This window comes from Gracilinanus agilis, chromosome 1 (assembly GCF_016433145.1).
Source record: "Gracilinanus agilis isolate LMUSP501 chromosome 1, AgileGrace, whole genome shotgun sequence".
NCBI lineage: Eukaryota > Metazoa > Chordata > Mammalia > Didelphimorphia > Didelphidae > Gracilinanus > Gracilinanus agilis.
In genome coordinates this window covers 402166397-402185461 of record NC_058130.1, presented here as the reverse complement: position 1 = coordinate 402185461, position 19065 = coordinate 402166397, and the positions used below count along the sequence as shown (strand labels likewise).

Here is a 19065-nt window from a genome sequence, read left to right as displayed (position 1 = left end):
TCTCTCTCTCTCTCTCTCTCTCTCTCTCTCTCTCTCTCTCTCTCTCTCTCTCTCTCTCTCTCTCTCTCTCTCCCTTCTTCCCTCCCTCCCTCCCCCTTCCATCTAAGAATCAATATTAGTTGATTTTATTGGTTCTAAGGCAGAGGATTGCTAAGGGTTAGACAATGGGGAGTAATTTACCCAGGGTCACACTGCTATTCAGTGTCAGATTACATTAGCATTTTTGGCTCCCACATCATACTGCTGACTTTTATTAAGCGTGAAGTCACTTAAGCATTTAGATCTTTTTTGAGACAAACTTGCTTAACCATGCCTTCCCATTTCATATTTGTAAAGTTGAAATTTTTAAGTCCAACTATAGGACCTTCCTTAAATTTAACCCTTTTGAATTTGATCTTATCCAACCCTCTGTTCAGACTTTTAAGATCTTTTTGGATCCTGAATATATAATCCAGTATGCTGGCCATCCTTTTTAGCACTGTATAATCTGTAATTTTTATATGAACAGAGTAAGTACTTAATAAGTTTTTCCTTTCTTTTCTCTTCCTTCTTCCCTCTTTCCTCTTTGTTTCTTTTCTTTCTTCTGTCTGTCTGTTTCTTTTTTCTCTCTCTCATGAAAATGGGGCCAAGTACAAACTTCAAAGGAGGCCTTTTGCTAAGGTGATTTTGAACTTTGTACATTTGGAATTGGGAAGATGCCATTTAAAAGTATGTTATATATTTCCTATGGACATGTGAGAGACTTTGAAACTACATTTCCCATGATTCCTCATGGCAAACAGGAAGTATGATGATTGTAAGAGGGGGTTAAATCTCCTGGGTGAGAGGAAGTGGCTCTCTTAGCTAGGAGGTGCAGGCTTACGAAAGGTAAAAATGGCTGAGGCAATGTGAATTCTTACAGGCGCGTGGTCTAATGATTTTATCTCTATTCAGCATGGCTTTAATTAAACTACTAATTTATATTATTATATCAGTCTTTATCATTTTTAATCGTAACAACTTTACATGACTACTATTTGAATTAGGTGATTTTGCAGTTGCGAATGTATCTAATAGCATTATCTTTTAGCCAAAATATCTTTATTTTTTATATAGAATGGAATAGATTACTTTATCAACAGTTTTACTAAAATTCAGGTAGTCTCCATTTGTACTATTATTATGATCTAATAGTTTAATAGCACTTTTTGTAATCACTTTTCTAGACTTTCACTAACCATCTCTTTAATGATAATTCTTCAACATTTCCAGGAACTGTAGTCTAGTTCAGCCAACTAGACTACAACATATAGATTCTGTTCTCTTCTGTTTTTTGAAAATCACAACATTTGCTCTTCTAAAGACTACATTCATCAACTGCATGGCATTTTTTGGTCTATAAAGGTCAGTTCAGAATTATAAGTATGCTTAAAAATTCTAAGTCCATTCTTATTCTCTTGTGAAATATTTTAATATTTTTATATATCAAGTTCTGCTTTATTTTTTGCCTTGTAATTAAGGTGCCCAGGCATCTCAAATCAGTTACCAATAAATACCTAGGACAAATACATCAGATTAGAAGAATAAAGAGGAGATATGTAAAATTTTTTGTTTTTAAAATATTTTTTGTTTATTAAATATAAATACGAAGTTGCAACAACAATAATCAAGATTCCTATAGCTCTTTGAGGTTTATGAAATGCCTTACAAATATTATCTTATTTTATTCTACTCTGGGAGTTAGGTACTATTATTAACCTTATTTTAAAGATGAGGAAACTGATGGGCAAATTTTTTAAAGAGCGGGGCCAAAGGAAAGGAAGTTCTCATCTGTCAGTCTGTTTCTAAGGCAACTCTTTTGAAGTTTCATTGCATTGTATCCTACTCATTGTATTTGTCAGATTAGGAATAATGTCCGCAGCTGGACAGAACATTTCAGGGGGCCGCATCTGGTCCATGGGCCGTAGTTTGCCCATCACTGGTATAGTCAATACGTCTAATTTGAACTCAGTTCTTCCTGGCTCAAGGCTAAGCTCTCTATCCACTGTGCCAATAGTTACCTCAGAAAATACAAGTTCAGTTGATAGCAAAGATTTGGAGTTTTAATTTACTTTACTTTTCTAAAGAAAGATAACATTAATTATGAAACAGTTCTGATTCAGGAAAATTTCATATAGTATTATAAAAACTAGAGTTGGTTTTATGCACTATGTAGGAAATAATTTTCTATGGAAAACACATCATGAAAATTAAAAGTTGAGAATAAGAGAGAGGCTACTTCAGTGATGGCAAACCTATAGCATGGGTGCCAAAGAAGGCACACAAAGAACTCTGTGGGCATGTGTACCACCTTCCCACCACCAAAGTTCTTTACTAGAAAGGCAGAGGGACTCAGGCTCCTCCTCCCCTCCTCCCAAGCCTAATGAGAATACAGAGCAGGTAAGGTGGGAGGCTCACAGGCAGCAGAGCTGGAGGGGAGCAGAGTGCTCAGGCCCCTCCCCTCCCCCTCTCTATGCACTCCTGAGGACATTCCTCATTTCATCTGCCCTTCTACCCAGCAGCCCAATGAGAGTGCTTCTTCTCTTCCCTATGTGGGGTATGGGTGGGAACAGGATGTATCCAACACTTAATGGGGGGGAGGGGGCACAGCATGCCATCTGGGGCACAGCACTTGGTCTGAGGGTTGGGATGGGGGTGGGGCCTGGAATTCTGTCTCTAAAAGGTTTGCCATCACTGGGCTAATTTATAACTTACGACCAATTTGAACTAGTATGACGACATAAAAAAAGCATATAGTACCTGCTCTATGACATCAGATTTAACCTCTGTGAGCAAATTATTAATGTTATGCATATGTTAATCTTTCTGATTGATTATAACCAATATAAATATGTACAATTTAGAGTATAGTTATCAATATGTACTTTTCAAAATTTCTGAAACAGAATCAATGCTTCATCATTTAAAAATGAAGAAAAATCAGCATGATGCAGTAGACAGAGAGCTGATCTTAGACCCAAGGGACTTAGGTCTATGCCTGGTGTCTGTCACATACTGGCTGGGAAATCCTTTAAAAGTTATTTATCTCTCAGTTAATCATAGATAGCTTTATAAATTGCATGATGGTGTTGATTTTCAGTAATAGATAAGATCCTCACCAGAAAGTCAATAAAATTACAAGGTAAGTTGTTATGAAGCAGCAGCTACATGATATAGTGTATAGAGTGCTGGACCTAAAGTCAGGAAGATCTGAGTTAAAATCTAGGTTCAGACACTAACTAGCTCTGTGACCCTGGGATAGTCATTTAATTTGTCTGCCTCAGTATTCTTGACTATAAAATGGAGATACTAGTACCTATCTCACAAGGTTATGAGACTCAAATGAGATAATATTTATAAAGCATATTTAACACAGTACCTGAACACATAGTAGCTGTGCTTAATAAAATGCTTGTTCCTTTCCCCTGTCCTTATAAATGAAGAAGGCAATGTGAGCTGTATGATTCACTTTTTACTTTAATAAAGAACAAAACATGGGTGAAATTAAGAGATCATTCAGTTGATAAAAGTATTCAAGATAATATATTTATCTATTTAGATTTTAGAAGCAGTAGAAACAGAATGAATAGTTAATGACTAATTTAAAAATAAGGAAGTTAGTTAATGTGATCAATAGGATTTATATTTTATTTCAATGAATGGTAAAGTGTGGGTAGGAGAGATCATTCATCTGATAAATATATTCATACTAGAGTTGAATTTGAGATCTATAATCTGAATATTTTACTTAAAAGATAATTCTTTTGTTACATTAGATGCCATAAACTACATAAGACAGGGTAGCATTTTGCCACTAATTAATCCTTTACAAATAAATGGGGAAAATTATATATATGTATTTAGTGTATCCAGGGCCTTAAATAAATTTTAGTATAAATAAAAGAATTTATTGTTGACAGAGGAAATATAATATATTTTGAAAATATAAAACAAACTCCAAAGAGCATGTATATATGAATTATGAAATAAAAGCAAACAAAAATAATTCCTGCTTTTTTTGAGAAATACTGATGGGAAAGCTGAATATGTATAGTATTTATGGAAGGTAAAATAACACACTTTTTCCTTTTTTTTTTTTTTTTGGCTGGTTGATAGAAAAATCTATTCTTGAATTGTCCATACCATTCGATTTCTTAAAGCAATGCATACACATTTCCTTCTCTTATGTCAATGTAATTTGGAGGAAAAAGCTTTTCAGGGAAATTACCAAAAAGAGCTAGACCTTTCATTTGGGTTTCCTTATATTTCATATAAAGATCTTGAAATCTTTTAATATGGAAACGTGATTATCCATATTTAGAGACAGAAAATGGGACTCATGAAAGTGAAGCATCAGCAGTATGGTTCCCTTGCTGATTCTTAGCACAGGACATCATCCAAAAGATAGAGTATTTAAGATTCTTGGCAAGTCAAGGTAAATAACAGTACTTTATGGTGCAGAGGAAGAACAAGCTATGTTGGCCAGAACGTATAACTTAGCACTCACTCATCCAAGTACACTAGAGCCCTGCTTCCCAGTTCTGTATATTGCTAATTTCTTCAATCTGTGAAGGCAGCAAGTAGTTTAAGAGTTCTAGGATCATTTTCATGAGGAAAATAGAGGTTCAAAATAAATCAGATAACCCCCTAAACATGAAGTAGGAGAACTACCATTACAAATGGGTCCCTAGAAGCTGGAAAAATGTTCAGTGGGCATCAAATTACTTTTAGGTCCAGAATACTCCTAGGATAGCAATGTTTTTAGGTAAACATATTAATTTATGTTTAAGAGATTTTGGTAGACAATGAATGCCTTTGCTGCAATGCTGTTATGTGTTTAATACATTTCTTTCTTTATGGTTCACGTCACTTGTTAGTTCCTTACATTAAATCTGCTGTTTGGTAACCACGTAATTTTCTTACTATTACCAGTAAAAGGCTTGGTTTAATGCCTCATGGACGAATAGTAAAAAGAATCACTTACCACCATCGCATATAAAACACATTTGGTTCACAAGTCCCTTGGTAGAGTGGTGGTAAATCTAATAGAAGCCTTTGGGGGAAAATATATTCTTTCTATAGGCTCTCTTACAGTTCTATATTCTCTAACTCAGTGCTTTCCTGTTGGACTTAGGGACTCTTCTATGGCTTATATGGACATAAGCAACATTAGAAGATGCTTCAAGAAAGAAGGTCGATGGAGTAGAGTAGGGTAAACACAGTGATCTGCATGTTGGAGAAGGAATGGGTGTGAGAGAAGAATAAGAAATTTATATACAAGAAAAAAAATGAAGAGGGATGAATTTCTAAGAGACAGATGGGACAGATGCCAAGACTCTTAGGGAGAAAAAAAGTCTGGAAACCATGATTCTATTTGATTCTACCTAATTGGGCTAAAATGGTATAAGAAAAGATATTTCACAAATAAAGAGTAAAATACTACTGTGGTGAAATTTAAATCATTCTTGTTTTTCCAGGATTGAAAAGAGTGGATGGAATGTCTTTGCTAGAGTGCTGATCAAGGTTTGCTAACCCAAACCTTCTCTGTAGTCTGAACATGTCTCCACTTTTAAAAATAACTTGCTGTAAATGACTGCAAGTTCTGTTCATACTTACCAGGTCTATGTTTTGCATTATATCCTGAAATGAAGGGTGAGTTCGAAACTGTTCAAAGAGATCCCGTTTGTAAAGCAATGCATACACCAGGTTGGGGTTGTGGTGAAGAGAATTTGTCAGGCAGGAATTTATGATCTCTAACATCATTCGAATCACTTCTTCAATCACATTCAGGTCCTGGGCCTTTGAAAGCAAAAGAAAAATATTATGGGCTAAGTTAAGTGGTTTTTAAAATAAAAAGGAATTAGAAAGAATGAGAGCAACCTTTTTATATGTAACAGCACTAGAACTTTAGTGATTTCAAGTCCTCTTTTCAAGAAACTTGGCGACTAGGTTGTCAGTTTGGGTTTAAAAAAGTACTTGTTTCACTCTTGAACTCAGTGGAAATAATTAGGGAAACCATAAAGGCAATAAAAAGAATCATAGAGTTGTAAGGACAAATATACAGCATTTAGTTTTCTCTTGCTTTATGTATTAGGAAACTGAGTCCTAGAGAGGCTAAGTGACTAGTTTAAAGTCATACAACGTTAGAGGCAAAGTCCTTAGACCAAGCCTTCTAGAGAAATACTTTGTATTACTCTGAAGGAGTTTAGTCCCCTATATGTAGAAGGAATTAATACTCAATGATGGGTAATACAGAAAAAGATATTTTCACATAGAACAAATATAATTCCTCCTCTTGTTAAGTTAATTAAGACTCTACCTTACATAAGGACAAATATAACATATTATAATAGAAAGAACATCAAGCAGATGATAATAAATATTGTTAAGCACCTACTATGTGTCAGGCACTGTGCTAAGCACTGGGGGTATAAAAAGAGGAAAAAAGAGCAGACCCTTAAGGAGTTCACAATTTCATGAGGGAGACAAAAAGAAAAAAAATGTACACACAATAAACATTGAGGATAAATTTAAAAAATAATTGAATGAGGAAAGGCACTAGAATTAAGAGGGAGATAAGATTTGATTGGGACAAGGAAGCCAGTTGGTGGGAGAGTGTTCTGGGTATGGGGGAAGTCAGAAAAAATGGCCAGAGCTGAGAGATGGAGTATTTTGTTTGTGAAACAGCCAGGAGGCCAGTGTTTTGCTAGATTGAAGAGTACATGGCAGTGAGTAAGAAATAAGAAAACTGGTAAGATAGGAGGGAGCTAGGTCATGAAGGGTTTTGAAATCCAAGCAGAGGATTTTGGATTTGATCCTGAAGGTAAAAGGAAACCACTGCAGTTTATTGAGTAGGTAGTGATACTTGGACTTGTGCTTTAGGAAAATCACGTTAGTGGCTCAATGGAGGATGGAGTTGGGGGAGACTTGAAGCAGGCTGACTCATCAGCGGCTATTGGGATAATTCAGGGATGAGATGATGAAGGCCTGCACTAATAGCAGTATCAGAAAAAAGAAGAGGGTATATTTGAGAAACATTGCAAAGATGAAATCAACAGGTGTGGGTAACAGATTGGAAATGGCAGAGAAGAGGGTTGGAGTTGAGAAATAGTGAGGAGTTGATCAAAGGTAAGGCTGTTTCTCTTTGCCCCAGAGGTTTTCCACATCCTGATTAGGAGACTGGAAAGGTAGCAGAAGGTGGAAATTGCTTTGGGCTGGCACAGATGGTAGTTGGAGATGCCAAATCCAGGGAACATGTGCCCAGCAAGTAGCACAAGATGCATAGTCAGAAGAAGGATAAGGAATCAGGAGAACTGAGTTTTAGTCCTACTTCTGCCATTTTCTAGTTGCATGATTTTAAACAAATCATTGAACTTCTAAGTCTCAGCTTTCTTCTCTGTAAAATGAAGGGATTAGGCTAAATGAATTCTAAAATCTCTTTTAGTTTTAAAATTCAACAGTTGAATGATTAATCAACAAATATTTCTTAAACATTCTGAGGCAACAAAGACAAAACAAAATGGCTTTGCCTTAAGCAGCTAATATTACATCATGGAAACAACATGTAGAAATAGAAATACAACACATGCAAAATGAATGCATGGTTATATTTCTTACACTGGGAGCAGCTAGGGGAAGGAGGAAAGTCCTCAAAGAGGAAGTAGTGTTTGTTCTACAGAGCAAAGGGGAAGAGGTAGAACATTTCAGGCAGGGAGTGTGTACAGGACACCCACTTTTGTGTGTGACAGTCAGGAAGTAGGGTCAGTATAGCTAGGACAGTATGAGGGGGAATAATGCTTAAGAATCCTGGAAAGACATTGATAGAATCAGATTGTGTTATAGGGCTGTGGTTGTGAAAGAGAAAATGATGATCTATAAAGGTTTAGAATCACTGTTCTGTTAAGACTAAATATGGTTCCACTTTTAAAACTATGGAGCCACTGGATCTTTCTGAGTAAAGATATGACATGTTCAGATCTGTGCTTTAGAAATATTACTTAGGGGTGGAGGGGCAGCTAGGTGGCTCAAATAATCGAGAGCAAGGCATAGAATGGGAGGTCCTGGGTTCAAATGTAGCCTCAGTCACTTTCTAGTTATATGAACCTGGGGCAAGTCATTTAACTCCCATTGCCACATCCTTAATTGCTCTTCTGCATAGGAACCAATACACAGTATTGATTTAAAGACAAAAGGTAAGGGCTTAAAAAAAAAAGAAATATTACTTTGATAGCTATGTGGAGGATCAATTGAAAAGGAAAAGAGCCTTAAGGCAGGGAGACCAATTAGAAGAATATTTTAAGAATCCTGGTGAGAGTTGAGGAGCCCATGGCTATGTGAATAGAGAGAAAGATGAGTAAGAGATGCTGTGGAGACAAAATCAGCAAGACTCAACAGCTAACTGGATATGAGATGATAAGGGAGCCTGAATCAAGGAGGCACCTGGTTTCAAGATAGAGAAATTAGGAAGCAAAGAGAGGTAGATTTTTGGGGAAAGAGAATTAGTTCTATTTTAGAGAAGAGTAGAACAATTTATAATAGTAATTCTTTTTTATAAATATTTTTTAATATTCATTTTTAACCTGTTTACATGCTTCATGCCCCTACTTTCCCCTTCACCCCCCACCCTCCCCCCACCCATGGCCAATGCACATTTCCACTGGTTGTAACTTGTGTCCTTGTTCAGGGCCTATTTCCATATTGTTGTTAGTTGCATTGGTGTGGTAGTTTCGAGTCCACATCCCCAATCATGTCCGCCTCAGCCCATGCATTCAAGCAATTGATTATCTTCTATGTTTCCTCTCCTGTAGATCTTCCTCTGAATGTGGATAGCGTTCTTTACCATAAATCCCTCAGAGCTGTGGGTCATTGTATTGCTGCTGGTACAGAAGTCCATTACATTTGATTTTACCACAGTATATCAGTCTCTGTGTACAATGTTCTTCTGGCTCTGCTCCTTTCACTCTGCATCAGTTCCTGGAGGTCTCTCCAGTTCACCTGGAACTCCTCCAGTTTATTATTCCTTTTAACACAATAGTATTCCATCACCAGCATATACCACAATTTGTTCAGCCATTCCCCAATTGAAGGGCATCCCCTCATTTTCCAGTTTTTTGCCACTACAAAAAGCGCAGCTATAAATATTTTCGTACAAGTCTCTTTATCTATGATCTCTTTGGGGTACAAACCCAACAATGGTATGGATGGATCAAAGGGCAGGCATTTTTTTATAGCCCTTTGAGCATAGTTCCAAATTGCCAGCCAGAATGGTTGGATCATTTCACAACTCCACCAGCAATGCATTAATGTCCCAATTTTGCCACATTCCCCTCGAACATTCATTACTCTCCCCTTCTGTCATTTTAGCCAATCTGCTAGGTGTGAGGTGGTACCTCAGACTTGTTTTGATTTGCATTTCTCTAATTATTAGAGATTTAGAACACTTTCTCATGTGCTTATTGATACTTTTGATTTCTTTACCCGAAAATTGCCTATTCATGTCTCTTGCCCATTTTTCAATTGGGGAGTGGCTTGATTTTTTATACAATTGCTTTAACTCCTTGTATATTTGAGTAATTAGACCCCTGTCAGAGTTTTTTGTTATAAAGATTTTTTCCCAATTTGTTGTTTCCCTTCTGATTTTGACTACATTGTTTTTGTTTGTACAATTTATATTTCTAATTTAGTTTTCATCTGGGGGGTTTTAATTTGCTCGCTTTCTAAATTTTTGAGTTGCATACCCAATTCATTAATCTCTGCCCTCCTTAATTTGTTAATATATGCACTCAAGGATATAAATTTCCCCCTGAGTACTGCCTTGGCTGAATCCCACAGAGTTTGGTAGGATGTCTCATCATTGTCATTCTCTTCAATGAAATTGTTGATTGTTTCTATGATTTCTTCTTTGACAAATTGGTTTTGGAGAATCATATTGTTTAATTTCCAATTGGTTTTTGATTTGCCTGTCCAGGTGCCCTTACTAATTATTATTTTTATTGCATTATGATCTGAGAAGGTTACATTTATTATATCTGCTCTTTTGCATTCGTTTGCAATGATTCTATGCCCTATTACATGGTCAATCTTTGTAAATGTACCATGTGCAGCTGAAAAGAAGGTGTATTCCTTTTTGTCCCTATTTATTTTTCTCCACATATCAATTAAATCTAAATTTTCTAGGACTTCATTCACCTCTCTCACCTCTTTCTTATTTATTTTTTGGTTTGATTTTTCTAGATATGAAAGAGGAATATTTAGATCTCCCACTATTATGGTTTTACTATCTATTTCCTTCTTGAGCTCTGCCAGTTTCTCCTTTATGAATTTGGATGCTATACCACTTGGTGCATATATATTGAGCAGTGTTATTTCCTCATTGTTCATACTGCCTTTAATCAGGATATAATGACCTTCCCTGTCTTTTTTAATCATATATATTTTTACTTTGGCTTTGTCAGAGATCATAATAGCCACTCCTGCCTTCTTTTTCTCATTTGATGCCCAAAAGATTTTGCTCATACCCTTAACCTTGAACTTGTGTGTGTCTACCCACCTCATATATGTTTCTTGTAGACAACATATGGTAGGATTTTGGTTTCTGATCCACTCTGCTATTTGCTTCCATTTTATGAGCGAATTCATCCCATTCACATTCAGAGTTACAATTGTTAGTTGTGCATTCACTGACATTTTTGTATCCTCCCCTAGTCCCACCCCTTCTTCTTACACTATTTCCTTTTAAACCAGTGGTTTGCTTTGAGCCAGTATCCCTTATCCCCTCCCTTGATTGACTTCCCTTTCTGCCCCCTCCCTTGTTATTCCCCTCTTTTTGTTTTTTAAAGACCTAATGAATTCCCTCCCCTTTCTTCTCCCCTCCCTTTTTTGACCTCCCCACTCCCCTACTCCCTTTGGTTTATCCTTTCTGACTTTCTCAGTAGGGTTAGATAGTTTTTTATCTGAATGGATAATAAAGCTACTCTTCCCTCTCTGGGTTGATTACACTGAGAGTAAGGTTTGATTATTACCTCTTAATGCTCTCTTCCTCTCCTTCTTATGATAGTATTTATCCCCTCCCCTTCCCATGCCCTCTTTGTGTGTAATAGAATATCCTATTTCTCTTATTTACTCAGATTTTTCTTGGTGTCCCCTACTATTCCCCCCCCCCCTCTTTCCCACCTGCCATGTCACCTTAGACCATTTAGTATCCTGTCCTCTCCCTATGAATTATTCTTCTGGTTGCTATAATAGTGAATATTATAATAGTGAATAGAGTTCACTATAGAGAATTATACATAGCATTTCTCCACTTAGTAAAACAGATAAATAGATCTTATTTAAGCCCTTAAAGAGTCAAGTTTAAAGGATTATGAGTTTTCTTTCTTTTCCCTCTGTTTCTTATTTACCTTTTCATGTTTCTCTTGATTTTTGTGGTTGGGTATCAAACTTTCCATTCAGTCCTGGTCTATTTTGTGCAAAAACTTGGAAATCTTCAATTTTGTTGAATGCCCATACTTTCCCCTGGAAGTATATAGTCAGTTTTGATAGGTAATTGATTCGTGGCTGAAGGCCCAGCTCTCTTGCCTTTCTGAATATTGTATTGCAAGCCTTGCGGTCTTTTAGCGTGGAGGCTGCCAGATCCTATGTGATCCTTATTGGTGCTCCTTGATATTTAAATTGTCTCTTTCTGGCTTCTTGTAAGATTTTTTCTTTAACTTGAAAGCTCTTGAATTTGGCTATTATATTCCTTGGTGTTGACTTTTCTGTGTCCAGTGTAGAGGGTGATCTATGGATCCTTTCAATGTCTATATCTTATTTCTTTAAGTATGGAGTCCAAGTTTCTATTAATTTCTGCCTTTTCTGGAAGACCAATGATTCTCAAATTGTCTCTTCTAGATCAGTTTTCTTGGTCTGTCACTTTCTCATTGAGATATTTCGTGTTTCCTTCTATTTTATCAGTCTTTTGACTTTGTTTTACTTGTTCTTGTTGTCTTGAGAGATCATTGGCTTCTAATTGTTCGATTCTAGCCTTTAAGGACTGGTTTTTGGCTATAATCTTTTGGTTTTTCGGCTATAATCTTTTGGTTTTCCTTTTCAATCTGGTCATTTCTGGTCTTCAGTTGACTTGCCTCACTTTCCAATTGCGAAATTCTGCCAGATTTCTTCTATCTTCCTCAACATTTCATTTTTGAACTCTTCAATAGCTTGTGACCAGCTTTCATTTTTTGGGGGAGGTTTGGATTTTTGTTTTCCCTCCTCTGTTCTCTGGATTTTCTCTGGGTAGAAGTTGTCGAGTGTTCCAGAGTTTTTCTTGGTAATCTTTTTCTTCTGGGCTTCCTTATTGCTTGCCATTGTTAGCCCCACCCCTTTTCAGCTTTGTCTTCACACTCAGCGTCTGCTCTTGAGCTTTCTAAGCTTCCTATGGCTCCGGTCTTCTTGTCCTCGGGGTCAGGCCTCCTGGTAGTGCCCGGTCTGCTCCTCTGCCCGAGGCTCCTTCAGCGATCTCGGGCTGCTTCCACAGCCACGCTCCAGGCTGCACGGGGTCCTCAGTGGATGTCCTAGCCTGTGCTGGAAATCTTTATTCATGCCTAGGGCACTGCCTTCACCCACGCATATGCGGGGAAAGTTCCTGCTTTATAGATCTTTATTCTTGCCAGGGGCAGAGCCTTCACTGGGGCAAGTCACTGTGGAAAGTCCCTGTGTTAGAGTTATAATACTATTTCTTAACAATTATTATATTGGAATAAGTCACAACAATTAGCCTTAAAGACACACACACACACACACACACACACACACACACACACACACACACCCTTTCTACTAGTAATGGATCTGGCTGCTGGTTCAACAGATTCCTTAAACATCTTTATTTTTTATTTGACTTTAGCTCTGATTTTGCTTTGCTGCCATACACATTGGACAGTTTATTTCTTATGAGATTTCAGTTTTTAAAAAAAGTACTGTTTGCCTATTGAGGAAAAATTATGTAGATGGGTTTAAAACTATTTAAAAATAAAACTGAATTTATTTATTTTACCAATAGCTGTGGGGACTAATGTAATGGTCTTAATTTGACCATTGGACCTTATTCAATCTCTGACACAAATTAAGATCTGCTTGGTGAGTCTATGGGAAACAGTTTTCATCAATATGTGTATTAACTATTTCCTAGATTATAGGTGAACTATGAAAAGTTTTAGATTGCAAGTATTATAAAAATAGATAACTATAATTTAAAATGAGAATGTATGAGTGGTTAAAAAAAAGATTTCATTGGATTAGGGGAAAGGAAACTTGTTTTTACAGCTTCAGTTCATATCAGATTTACAGAACACTGAAAGATAAGAGTTTAAAGCCCTATACCTGATAAAATTCATCTTAAGTAGAAGAATGGCATCTATATACTCCTGTCTAATATACATATCTTCAGTGGGAGGGGGGCATTTCTCACCAGGTAACTAACCAGATCACTAATACAGATTTACTTTAAAAACAAAACCAAAGTTTATCTTAAAAAAAAAGTATGTCCATTTTGAATGAAAAATTGTTGGCACTTCTAGTACCTGCTTAAAAATATATGTATTAGCTGCATATATTCATTCATTGAAAAAACATTTCTGTTGGTTAAAAGAATACTTGGGAGGTAGGGAAGGAGAGAGGAATAAAGAAATAAGACACATCTGAATTATGAATTTTAGAGAAGTACACTAAGCAATGCCTCTTTTTAATTATAATTTAGGTATATATATTTTAAAATTGGTAAGAATAGTCAGGCAAGGCATTTCAAACTTGACTTATTTCTTCTAAATCCAGATGATATTATTTACACTGTATATGATAAAATTAGAGCAACAATTTTATTTCTTTGCAAACAGTAACTGAACTATAAAGAAAACAAGGCCTAATGTTTAAAAAAAAAGCAAGAATAAAGGCATTGTTGGAACTGTTACTATATTAGATTTTACTACTTTGGTTCATTTCTATCTAGTCTAGGCAATTTTGTATCTTAACATATTTAGGACATGCACTTATGGCTGTAGGAGCATAATTTGCAACACAAATTTATATTACTATAGAACTGTTAAGGCTTCTGACCACATTAAAAAAAACATAAAAGCTTTCTAGTAAAATTAAGGACCAATAGTATCAGCTTTGTTTCTTCATTTTAAAACATATTAACAACCACCAATCTATAAAATTGGTATTTTGGATGATTTCTGTTTTTTTCTGCCTTAAAAATTATGGAAAATTATGGCTGATTTTGTCTCCACAGCATCTCTCACTCATCTTTCTCTCTATTCACATAGCCATATTTTTTTGTAGTGAATGGTGAAGATTGTCAGTTTTCTCAGTTTTAAATGAAAACATTAAAATGTCATACTTGAGGAAAACATCCTAAAGAAAAAAAACTAATTTATAAATACTTTTGTAAGTTACAAAAGATTACAAGTATTGGGGGGAAAGCTAACATAACTATTGGCAGGTTATTAAAATATAGCATATCCATGCTAACTGAAAATTATTAATAAAAATTATATCAAAGAATTGCCATATGTCATATTATGTTGAGAACTCCCTGATTTTGTATAGTATCTATATCATACATGAATTCACACTGCAGAATGAGTTTAAATGAGTTTAGGGGAGAATGTCCATCAATACCCTTTCAGGTTGGGCAAGCTTGAATAACTTGTGAGCTACATCCCTGGGAAGAATTCTAGAATCAGTGAGATCCCAGCTCCAATTGAGTCTTTAAGCTTGTTTAAATCTTTATGCAAATGCCAATGAAATTGTATTGGGAAAGAATTACGTAATTTAATCCACCCCCAAATGAATATCCACTATAACATTTGGGGCAAATTGTTATCTAGTATCTACTTAAAGTTTTTCAAGGGGGGATGGGAAGGGGAAATCTACCATCTCCTGAGGTAGCCCATTCTACTTTCAGATAACTAAAATTGTTAGTAATAATTTCCTAAAATCAAACCTTAGTTTTTCTCTTTCTACCTTCTACCCATTGCTCCTGGTTTTGTGCTCTGAAGTCAAACAGAGCAAGACTAAGCTCCTTTTAACATATGAAAGCTTCTCAAATGTTAAAGTTATGTCTACAATGATGAAATTCCTGAATTCCAATTCATTTCTCATTCTACAATGTGGCAACGACAGACAACATTCAAGAAGCTGTTCATGTCCTATTGGTTATTGTTTGCAATAATGCAGATATAATCTGCATGATATGCCTACAGGTGTCCCTAGGTGAGTAATGATATCTTTATTAGGGATATATGAGTTGGGGAAGGGAATCAATAGGCTTTACATTTATATTTATTAGAGATATATGAGTTGGGGAAGGGAATCAATAGGCTTCAGCTAAAAGTATAATGAATAGATCAACATACTTTTTCCTATTTATGTCTCTTTTTTAAAGTTCATTTTCATTAACTCTAAATTAAACATAGGAACCTTAAAGAATAATGTTCAAGAAATTTTTATTAACTATTTACTATTAGTAGTAATAAGCATATACTGGGGATACACAAAAAAGACAATCTTTCCTTCAAGAAACTCACATTTCACTGGAATTACAGAAGAATAGTGGTGGTGGTAGAGATAGTAATGGTCGATAATAAATATGCTCTATTTAAAGATGACATATAAATAGCACAAGAGTTAAATATGTACTGCATTAATAAGTGGAAATTTGCGGGAAAAGTGTGACCTATATACAGACTGATGAAGTACATGTTAATAGCTTCCTTGATAATCCTTAACTGTTATTAATTTGCTTGATTTATTCCTGGTTTATGTGGATGGAACTCTCCTTTAACTCATTTGGAATCCTTAAATTGAAGTTGGACTCTTCCCAGGACAGCTCTGAGACTTTAGTTCAGTTTGGTATTAAAATGCCTTTCAGGTTATCTTCCCACATCAGAGCCACAATCAGTTTATTCCTCCTGTTTAAGCTATTAAAGCTAATTAAAAAGGATAGCCATAGCCTTTAAATCAGCTGTTAGACATATGGATCTGACTATCTCTTCTTTTTTGCATTCCCTCTCATTCATGGAAGAGAGATATTAAAGTCATATATACATCTTCATGTTATCAGTATGAACTTTCATGACAATGTTTTCCAATTACAATGTTCTTAGATCCTTTTCTTTTCCTTAAAAAATTTTTTTTATCATGTTGAGAAGTTAAATGATTTGCCCAAGGTTAAACATAATAAATGAATAGAGTTTTCACGAGTACCAGGGTCTCAGTCTGTTTTCTTTCAATAAAGCATACTATCTCACCAGACAGATTTACTATGGGGTCAATTTTATTATAGGAATTTCACCCCTAGGTAAAATCTGCCAGGGCCACATTATTTGATTAGCACATTTTTTTTTTTTGGTTACAGCTAATAGAATCTTTTCATTAGACATGAAACATTATAAAGGATCAATATAATAGGTAGTGTATAATTCCTCTTAAGTCATTCAACACAACTGTAATACATTTAATTTGTTCAGATATTCCTGTCCCATTGTCAGAGCATTCTGAAATTTATGGGGATTTTTCTCATGTTCTACCAAATGGATTTTTTTTTCTATTGTGTGCTTAGGCAGAGAATATTACAATTAATAATGGAAAAGATAAGTATGCCACTTTAGTTCTATCTACATGTATAGCTATAACTAATCTATATAGATTATATATAACATATTATTCATATCTATATCTAATACAATATTATATCTATAGAATACCTATATATTCTATATCTATAGAAATACATGGTGGGTTCCTACAAGTCTTGGAAATGGCAGGCTGATTGCCCTGTGCCTATTAGGTTATTAGGTTCCTAAGTATTAGGTTTGCTGATGAACTGGTAAAGCAGAAGTTACAAATGGACTATTGTAAGTTGTCACGTTAGCTTAGGAGATCTGATGAAATTATGGTCTAAGAAAATGGAAATTGTCAGTACTTGGGTGGCTGAAGGTTGGGAGGAAGTTGGGAAATAAGAAGAAAGATGGATAAAATTTTAGAAATACAGAGGGTATGAAAGAAAAGAGGTAGAAAAGAACTTTTTGAATTAACAGAGAGAGATCAATGAAGGCTACAAAAGAAAATGAAATATCAGTATTCTAGGGGAAGATATGACATATGCTATTTAGCTAGATAATCCCACAAAGGAAAATATGCTATATTTTCTGTCATATATGTATATATAAATAAGAATACATAGTATTAGTACATATGTGTGCATATATATATGTATGTATTTATGTATATATTGGGGAAATATACTGCTTGTATCAATAAGGTCCATATGTATATGTATGAGCATGTGTATGTCTGTGTATAGGTATACACACTTTGATGGTAAACAATACCTTTTTATGTAAAATATTGCAGCTTTCTTTTCTCTGTTTATGTTGCTTCAGTAATAAAACGACACTGTCAATATAATTTGTCCTTCGGTTTCTCTACATCTAATGGCATGTATTGTTACTGTAATAAATGTACTAGTTTCCACACCTCATTCCTAAAAAATAGCTATACATTGTTTGCTAGCATATTTATTGACTGGTTTCATGGAACAAATAAGTTCACTTGATAAAAACCAAAAAACCTATTTCTTCTGTGAAAGAAGCAATATCAGGTTTGTTACGTTACTTATCATTGAAAGTGATGTGTCAGAATTTAAAATAAAGACATTTTGTAAACTACCAGCTTTTTGCTGGATGTTGGCTAGCAACTTCTTTATGTTATTCTTGAAAGGCTATTTAGAAAAAAAGACAGAGGACTTAAAATAATTTTAAATTAGAAAGCAGCAAAATTTTCATGCTCTATAAGTACTTGATTTGTAAATTTAGGTCACTAGATGTATACATTGAAGTTACAACAAAAATATTTCATCTACGAGAATATTGTTTTCTGATTATTACCCTTATCTACCTGCTAGAAGAGATAGAGGTTTCACAGAATGGGGCATACAGTTTTCTCCAAGCTGAGAGAAATTAGCCTATGCTTATGTGCTTAGTGAGTACATAGATCTTGAATACTAAAGAATTCAGTCCCTATCTATTTAGTCAGAATTCGGTATCTTTGTCCAGTATTCAATCTCAAACATTATTCCAAGTACAAATTTCCCACCATTTGTAAAATCCTTGGAAGTGAGAAACGTTTATCCTTCTTAGCACCCCAAGTAGGTAATCAGCACCGAGCAGGGGTTTAATAACTAACTGTTGAGAAGAATCCCTCTCAATTAAGATCTTGCTCTTTCTGTCTTCACAACTTCTGCATGCAATCTCCTTTCTCCATTCACACTGATTCAGTCTTCATCACTTCTTGCCTAAATGACTGAAACGGTCTCTTAATTGGCCCCCCTGACACTAGTCCATCTTACACAGTTGCCAAAATAAATTTTCTTTAAAGGCAGATTTAATCATGTGACTCCTCAATCAATTCTGTTGATACTATTATTGCCTTTAGAATAAAATATAACGCCTTCTATTTAACTTTGAAAGCTCTAGACAATTTGCCCCCAAACCTATCTTTACAGGAATGGGGAACATTACTCTCCCATTTGGATGTTATGTTCCAGCCAAAATGGCCTTCTTTTGCATATATGACACTTCATCTCTAATCTACTATTTCCATGTCTGCACCAACTATTCCTCAGGCCTGAAATGCATTCCCTCCTTATCTCCACTTTCTAGAGTCTCTCTTCCTCACATGCAGCTCTCTCTACCAAACTACTTTGTGCTTACTTACATTGTATTTACCAACTTGATATTTATTCTGTGTGTATTTTTTACATGTACTTTTCTCATTGAATGTGATCTCACTGAAAGTAGGGATTACTTCATTAGCTATACTTGTATCCTCAGCACCTAGTACAGTGACCAAAAGAGAGTAGATCTTTAATAAATGATTGATTGGATAGTTAAAATGAAGATGTATTTCTACATTTAAAAATCACCACATATCTGATGGTGATGGAATACTATTGTGCTGAAAGGAATAATGAACTGGAGGATTTCTATGTAAACTGGAACGACTTCC

The 19065-nt window shown here is 35.3% G+C and overlaps 1 protein-coding gene across 1 annotated transcript in view; it reads right to left on the bottom strand.

The window, feature by feature from the left end:
- DYM (dymeclin) overlaps positions 1 to 19065 on the bottom strand; it is a 600877-nt gene that overhangs the window by 109692 nt on the left and 472120 nt on the right. The window contains exon 16 of the mRNA XM_044664772.1: positions 5635 to 5817. Coding sequence (XP_044520707.1) covers positions 5635 to 5817 — 183 coding nt within the window. The remainder of the gene's footprint in view (positions 1 to 5634; positions 5818 to 19065) is intronic.